The sequence below is a fragment of the Phoxinus phoxinus genome (genome assembly GCF_949152265.1).
Source record: "Phoxinus phoxinus genome assembly, chromosome: 18".
In the NCBI taxonomy this organism is placed as follows: domain Eukaryota; kingdom Metazoa; phylum Chordata; class Actinopteri; order Cypriniformes; family Leuciscidae; genus Phoxinus; species Phoxinus phoxinus.
In genome coordinates this window covers 24,037,876-24,045,795 of record NC_136893.1, presented here as the reverse complement: position 1 = coordinate 24,045,795, position 7,920 = coordinate 24,037,876, and the positions used below count along the sequence as shown (strand labels likewise).

General features: G+C 40.5%; 1 protein-coding gene across 1 annotated transcript; it reads left to right on the top strand.

The window, feature by feature from the left end:
- The first annotated feature begins 2,563 nt into the window (after positions 1-2,563).
- On the top strand, positions 2,564-6,524 carry LOC306986301 (uncharacterized protein). The gene is made up of 6 exons (XM_079589420.1): positions 2,564-3,503; positions 3,621-3,756; positions 3,845-4,076; positions 4,165-4,296; positions 4,386-4,474; positions 4,559-6,524. Exons 2-5 carry the CDS (start codon positions 3,719-3,721, stop codon positions 4,422-4,424), a joined length of 441 nt encoding a protein of 146 aa, XP_079445546.1. The 5' UTR covers positions 2,564-3,503; positions 3,621-3,718; the 3' UTR covers positions 4,425-4,474; positions 4,559-6,524.
- Positions 6,525-7,920: the final 1,396 nt, after the last annotated feature.

Below are 7,920 nucleotides of genomic sequence, written 5' to 3'. Positions count from 1 at the left end.
CTCCTTCATTACCATTGGCTCTGCCCAGCTCCAAGTCTCCTTCATTATCATTCGCTCTGCCCAGCTCCAAGTCTCCTTCATTACCATTGGCTCTGCCAAGCTCCAAGTCTCCTTCATTACCATTGTCTCTGCCCAGCCCCAAGTCTCCTTCATTACCATTGACTCTGCCCAGCTCCAAGTCTCCTTCATTACCATTGTCTCTGCCCAGCCCCAAGTCTCCTTCATTACCATTGAATCTGCCCAGCTCCAAGTCTCCTTCATTACCATTGGCTCTGCCCAGCTCCAAGTCTCCTTCATTACCATTGGCTCTGCCCAGCTCCAAGTCTCCTTCATTATCATTCGCTCTGCCCAGCTCCAAGTCTCCTTCATTACCATTGGCTCTGCCAAGCTCCAAGTCTCCTTCATTACCATTGGCTCTGCCCAGCCCCAAGTCTCCTTCATTACCATTGACTCTGCCCAGCTCCAAGTCTCCTTCATTACCATTGGCTCTGCCCAGCTTCAAGTCTCCTTCATTACCATTGGCTCTGCCCAGCTTCAAGTCTCCTTCATTGCCATTGGCTCTGCCCAGCTCCAAGTCTCCTTCATTACCATTGGCTCTGCCCAGCTCCAAGTCTCCTTCATTACCATTGACTCTGCCCAGCTCCAAGTCTCCTTCATTACCATTGACTCTGCCCAGCTCCAAGTCTCCTTCATTACCATTGACTCTGCCCAGCCCCTCGTCTCCTTCATTGCCATTGGCTCTGCCCAGCTCCAAGTCTCCTTCATCGTGGATGGTCCCTCCTAGCCTCCCTCTCCCTCCTCCTTTGCCAAAGCCATCTAGTTCCTCGCCCTCGTCTCTGCTGTCTCCCTTCAGACCCTCGGCTCCTCCAGTGGATCCGCCATGCTTCTCGGATCTGCCTTAGGCTTCCCAGTCATCAGCCTTGGTGCATGGATCCCTCAACTCAACCCCCAGAGCCCTGGACTCCACCTCAGCCCTCCGATCCATCGGCTCCACCTGGGCTCCATGCTCCTTCGGCTCCAACATGACATGTCATCCCTCAGGATCTGCCTGGCTCCCTCATCCTTCTGGCTTCACCTTGGTCAATAGTCGCTTTTGATATATCGTCAATGGCGAACTAAGCGGCTGCTTGGGCCCCCCAATCGAGTTTTTTTTTTTTTTTTTACATATTAGATAACTTAAACAAGTAGCATAAATAAATGAATGAATATGAACGAATTAATGAATAATGACAAGAAAACTCTGATTTCATGATCAATATACCTGCCTACTACAATTGCTGCTGTGTCTGCCAGTGTTTAAGTCATGCGCATTATCTAGACACCTCGCGCGTGCATAGATCATTCGTGCGCAACTGCGCATAGTCACGGTAATGTTAAGCCATGTCACAAAAAAGGACGTATCCCTCTGGTGCCGAAAAGAGAAAGAAGAATAGGACAGAGGAGGAGATAAAAGAGCAAGATAAAAGTATGTTTGCATGATTATTTATAGCAGTTTGAACTCTTCTCCACTTTATTATACCACACATCAGATCACTAACTCCAAAAACCCGAGACACTCCAGTAGCAAGTGCGCATGACCCATGCCTATCTACGGCAAGCCCCGAGGGGAAAAATACATTGCATACACACATATACAATTAGCGGCAGTACATCATTATTATAGTAATAGACTTTGTTGGATTCTGTCATGATGCATGTACAATCCAACAAAGTCTGTTACAATAATAATCTAAAAAAAGTATTGAGACAGATGAGAAATAATTCTATTTTTACAGTTTTCAACAACAACTGTCATTGTTGAACCCTTGCTCTTATTATGTTTCTGATTTCTCAGTTGTGTCATTATTTTAGCAAATAATTTATTTGATATGTTTTGAGACAGTTTGTTTTAAGAAGTTTCAAAGAGTAAAGTAAAAGTAGGCTATCTATTTTTTATTAAGTATTTATTTTGTATTAATACATAACCACACTGTATTCATTCATAATGTAACATTATTGCATGACATTTGTGTCAATAATCGTCAAGCACAGGTGACTCCGTGTGGTGGGAGGGGCCCCCAAATCAAATTCTGCTCTGGCTCTTCCTCAGACACATCAGCTGCACCTCAACCCTCCATCCCACTGGCTCTGCCGGGCTCCTCCTCCCTTCCAGGTCCTACAATGTCCTCACTCCCACCATCTCCGCCCTGGTCTTCCAAAACCAAGTCTCGGTCACACACGCCTATGGCTCCACCTTGGCCTTCCAGGCCTTCAGTGTCATCTTGGCTCTCCCTCTCCTCTGCTCCACCTGGGATTTCTCTGGTCACGTCTCCACCTTACTCGGTCAGGCTCCTCTTTCTATCAGTTCCACCATGGACCTTTATCTTGTCTAGGGCTGGGCACCGAACGTCGATACTTTTATGGTATCGAACGAAAAACTCCGATACTATGAGTATCGAAAAATTATTTATCTTTCGGTTCCAAATTTCGGTTCCAAAAGCCTGTAGCATACTTGCATGTAAGGACCTAAAGCGCCGGCGATTGGTGATTGGAGTTGACTACCACTTTATGTATGTTAAAACCTGCTAGTCGGTTGCTGTAGCGTTAGCGCTGTCTATTTCCCCCTTCACATTAGCCTCTGCACCGGTCCACCCCGATGTTAGGAATAGGAAGACAATACCAGAAAGTGTCAATCCCTTCACACTGTCAGCAGCAAGAGGGAAAATGTCCGAGCAAAGACGAGATCAGTGCCACAGAGCAGTCACAGGGTTTATTGTTAAAGGTTTGCTACCTTTTTCAACAGTGGAGGCCCCATGGTGGAGGTGAGCAAGCTATCGATATAAAGGGAGTTTTTTTAAAGGTAGTTTGCCAATATAGCCTCTTTTAGCCTGGATGACATATTTTACTGTTATTGTCAGTAAAAAAAATGAAACCATTATATTGTTAACATGTTTTGTGCTCTAATGTCAATTATAGGGAGATGATAAGCACCTTAAACCCCCAATATCAGTCCCCCAGCAGAGACATGCTGTCAAATACACTTATTCCTGCATGGTATGCAGTAGAAATAGGAAATCTGAAGAGAAAGTTGCAAGTTGTGGCTGATGTGGCGGTGACTGCTGATGGGTGGACCAGTGTGGCTCAAGACCACTATTTGACCGTTACAGTCCATTATGTCAAAGAAGGTTCCATGAAGGAAAACGTACTCCATACAAGGGCAGTCTACACGTCCCAGACAGGGGACGTCATAGCAGAGGAAATAGGAGACATTCTGGATGAATTTGAAATAAAGCACAAAGTTGTAGCCATCACTGTAGACAATGCAGCAAACATGGATGTGGCAGTGAAAAAGATGAGCATAATAAAGATTGGCTGCTTTGCTCACACACTAAACATTGCTGCTCAAAAACTGTACAATGTGCCCTCCGTTTCAAGGTGGGCAGGAAGGATCCGTGCAATGGTGGTCTGGTTGAAGAGGTCTAGCCTGGCTAAACCTGTCTTAAAGGAAAAGCAGAAACTTCTCGGTAAGTAGAAATCAAGATACGCTAAACTTAACTTGTCTTGATTAAATTGTTTATTAAACTGTTTCCCCAAATGGATAACCAGTTTGACCCATCTGTCTCTCTCTGTGGGCCTTCCAGAACATGCAGTCATCTTGGATATTAAGAACAGGTGGAATAGCCTCTTTCTAATGGTGGAGAGGTTCCTCGAGCAGTTCCTTGCCATCTAGGCAGCTGCCATGGACGCTTGGTTGAAGAGGACAATTGAGAAGGACAGGTGTTTGAATTGGCTCGTTCTAGTATCAGTGCTAAATATCTTTTGTTAAGTTTAATCTTGTTAATAAAACTATGTGGACATTTTTCAGACTGGAGCGAGTTACTGATGATGACTTCAGAAAAGCAGAGGAGTTTGTTAAAGTCATGAAGCTACTGTATACTTCAACTCTTTGCATGTCCGCTGAAAGGATTCCAACATTGGGTCAGATTCTGCCCATCTTGGGGAAACTTGAGCACCACTTCACTGTAAGTGCAGAGGACTCCACATTTACTCAGTGCATCAAAGAAAAAATCTGGGGTGATCTTTCAAAAAGATACCAAGTGAGTATCATCATCCTATTGATTTGTCAATTGTTTTCATAAGGTATACTCAGAAACCTAACTTCTATATTATGTTCTTGTCTTGCAGGAGGAGTGCATTCAGCAGTTTTTGGAGGAAAGCACGGCCTTAGACCCAAGATTTAAGTCAAGAGTGGCAGCCTCAGATGCAGTGTGGGACAGAGTAGAGAAGGAGCTGATTAGTAGAGCCACCACACATCAGGTGTGTTTAATATTCTTATTACTGGTAATCTTTCTCCTCTTCCATTGTAAATCAAATAAATGTGATACCTGTGTTTCCATCAAATATAGAATAAAGGTGAAAGGAAGAAGTCAATGAAGAGGCAGTAAGTGATGATGACTTATCTGATGAAGCTTGTGCAGCGCCAGTAGCAACACAGGTAAATATATACGGACATCCTGTTTCTTCCTGCTTCATTTTCAGAAGAAAATTAATATGCATGTTTAATATGTATTGTTTGTAGAAGCGGGCAAAGCTTTCTGCCCTTGAAGAGATTTTATCAGAGGAAGACATGGCGATAGAAGTAAGAGCCAAGAGCATGATCAGCACCTCAGAGAAAATTCAGGAGGAGATACAGCTCTACAGAGGTTTGCCGTGTACACTCTCCACAGTGAATCCAGCGACTTGGTGGTGGAGTATGAGGGACACACTGCCAATGCTATCCAGCTTGGCAGCCAGGTACCTATGTGTACAAGCCTCATCGACGCCCTCAGAGCGTACATTTTCCACTGCTGGGGACACCATTAGCCAGGAGCGGGCCTGTCTGCTACCGGAAAAAGCAGACATGTTAATCTTTCTAAAGAAAAACTGCTGAGCGGCCGGTTAATCACAAATGCAGTTTGATTATGCACTAAAAAGTTTTTACATTCCTTTGCATTTTAGTTGGTTCAATATTAGCCTGTACACAATGTTATTTATTTATTTATTATTTATATAATATGTTCATGTTGTGGCAAAAAGGTTTCTCTTTTTTTTGTTAATTTTGGCAAAGTTAAGATTGATACCAACCAGTTTTATTAATAATGTTACCCTGAGTGAGAAGTGTTATCAGAATTTGTTTTAATTGAGGTGAAAAAGAAAAGTTTTGTGTTTAAAGTATTTTTGTTGATGTTGAAATGGATTTTAAAACATATGGAATCGGAAAAAGTATCGTTAGGAACCGGTATCGAAACCGAGGTATCGAAATTGGCACCGGATCGAAAGATTTTGAACGATACCCAGCCCTAATCTTGTCCCAATTTTGGGTCATCCTTTGGCTACTCACGTCTCTTTTCTGGGTCATCTCACCATCATCAACTCCCTGTTTGCCCGCCTGTGTTCTTGTTCATTCATTAGTTGCAATGGTTTGGCATCAACACCTCTGGCATCAACAAGGCATTTTCACCCACATAACTGCTCACTGGATATTTTAAATTTTTTCAGACCATTCTCTGTTAAACCCTAGTAAATCCCAGTAGATCAACAGTTTCTGAAATACTCAGACCAGCCCGTCTGGCACGAACACCTAGACCACATTCAGAGTCACTTAAATCCCCTTTATTCCCCATTCTGATGCTCAGTTTGAACTTCAGCAGATCGTCTTGACCATGTCTACATGCCTAAATTAATTGAGTGGCTGCCATGTGATTGGCTGATTGTATATATATATATATTAGTATATAAATCAGAAATAAATGCACATTCACCTTTGACCTCTGACCTTGGCTGAAACAGGCTCCTATCTCAGCTGTCCCTCAGAAGATATGGCTGAGGAGACATCACAAAAAATAGGGATGGGTCATGTATCCCCGTGACCTAGTTTTTCCTGGAGCAACCAGCGTGTATCACGTTGCCCTCTAGCGTTAACTTCCATGTCCCCTGTTCAACGTGACCAGGTCGACTTGCTGGCGAGTCACTGTGAATGTAACTGATTGCACAACCATATATTGTCCTCCTGGAATCCTCTGTGCGCCCCAGAGAATCTTTCGATTATAAAGGGGTCAAATATCATCCTAATTATATAAACTCTGCTAACCCCCGACAGTGTAATTATTGAGGCTGACAGTGCACTAAACATAGACTGATTCAGTTACAGTCACCTGGAGTCAATGCTGTGGTCAAGACAAACACACACATCACCCCACGCTGAGGCTTTTTCCTCCTGCGTTCTGTGATGTTTCATTGCTCGGTTGACCTAAACAAGTTCATTAAAGTGTCTTCCTTTTTTAATATATATTTGAAGGTTTCTTTGCAGGTCAACTTATTGATGGAGAGCTGTATGGATATAAGAGACTGAACTTCATTTGGGATTTGGAACTATAATTTCCAAAACAAAATTAACAACTCTATTATTTTAATTATTATTAACATATTTTCTTATTCTGATTTCACTGCCTGTTTTTTCACACAATGTTTAAAGTGCCAGATCAGGTGACAAATAGTTGCTGGCAAGCACTAAAAAAAAAAAAAAAAAAAGAATTATTAATGGAAATTTCAAAATGAACCTAATATTTTACCTTGGTTTAATTCTGACCTAATTCAATCTAGCTGTTTTAACCCTTTATTTGTCCATAAAAAGGAATTTTGGGTGTAATTTATGGTATGTAAATTATTGTACGCTTTTATTTTGATTTATTTTGCTAAGACATTTTATTGTGTTTTATACCCTTACAGAAAAATATTCAGTGCAGATTTTTGAAATTCTAATAAAATTCATAAATAAGTCACAAAAATATTAAAGTCACAAGATATTAACCTCATACTTTAATATTTAGATTTTTTCTTAGGCCATTAAAATATTTTCGAGAATTATATTGCAATTTGTATTTTATACACATTAGCCTACATGTTTAAATTAGTGTAATAAAAAAAGCTGCATTTATCATTATTCAGCTGTATCTGACCCATTTATATATATCACAAGTCTGATCGTCCGACCGATTGAGTTTAACATGTTTCCTTTCAGGTGTCACGATGAATTATGTAATGAAAACATGTACAGATCTAATGACAGGAGAACCAAGGTTCAATAGTTCATTTAAGTGCTAAATGGTTTGTGGGATTATCTTTTTTTCTATTTATTAAATATACATTCAACCTGACTGATTCATATATAAATCAGTGACACAAAAATAGGGTCAAATAGGTAGAAATTGCACTTTTTAGCAATTAATAGCAATTTCAAAATCAACACATATTTTACCACATGATTTTAAAAAATATTTTCCTCTGACCTAATTCAAACTAAAAATGTATTTGTGCGACATTATGATAATGTAGTTAACATGATATAATGTCTAATAGTTATTTAATGTACATCCAGAAATACAGTAAAAATGGATGTGCGGGACTTTTTTAGGGTAAGCTAATGTAGTTGTGAGTATTCTGTCATATAAACAATTCAATGAGCAATATTGGTTACACTTTATTTTATTACAGTGTAATTATACTGAGTAATGATAATTACATGTACTTACTATAGAGTTACGGTTAGGGTTTGGTTGAGGGTTGGTTGCATGTAATTATGCATAATTTATAGTTATTACTATAGTAACTACATGAAAAACATGTAACAATGACACTGTAAAATAAAGTGTTACCACAATATTTTTTTGTTTTGAATAACCCCAGTATTTATTTATCTGTGGAGCATACAACATGTTTAATGAGTTAACATATTTAACATTTTGCATTAGCCTACTCTCATTAGACTGTGAAAATATGAAGATACTCAAGTGTTTTTTTCCATCTTTGAGACTAAGTTTTGAGACGTCGATTAGCAGCCGCTGTTGCTATAGCTGCAGTTTTGGAAGCATGTTGAAGCCGGCACATGTCCGGAGCTTTAGT

Bases quoted from the DNA above. Each gene is read 5' to 3' on its own strand.
- LOC306986301 (XM_079589420.1), top strand. From the start codon at position 3,719: ATGGACGCTTGGTTGAAGAGGACAATTGAGAAGGACAG. The intron at 4,077-4,164 runs GTGAGTATCATC...CTTGTCTTGCAG, and splicing joins ATCTTTCAAAAAGATACCAA to GAGGAGTGCATTCAGCAGTT. The intron at 4,297-4,385 runs GTGTGTTTAATA...CATCAAATATAG, and splicing joins GTAGAGCCACCACACATCAG to AATAAAGGTGAAAGGAAGAA.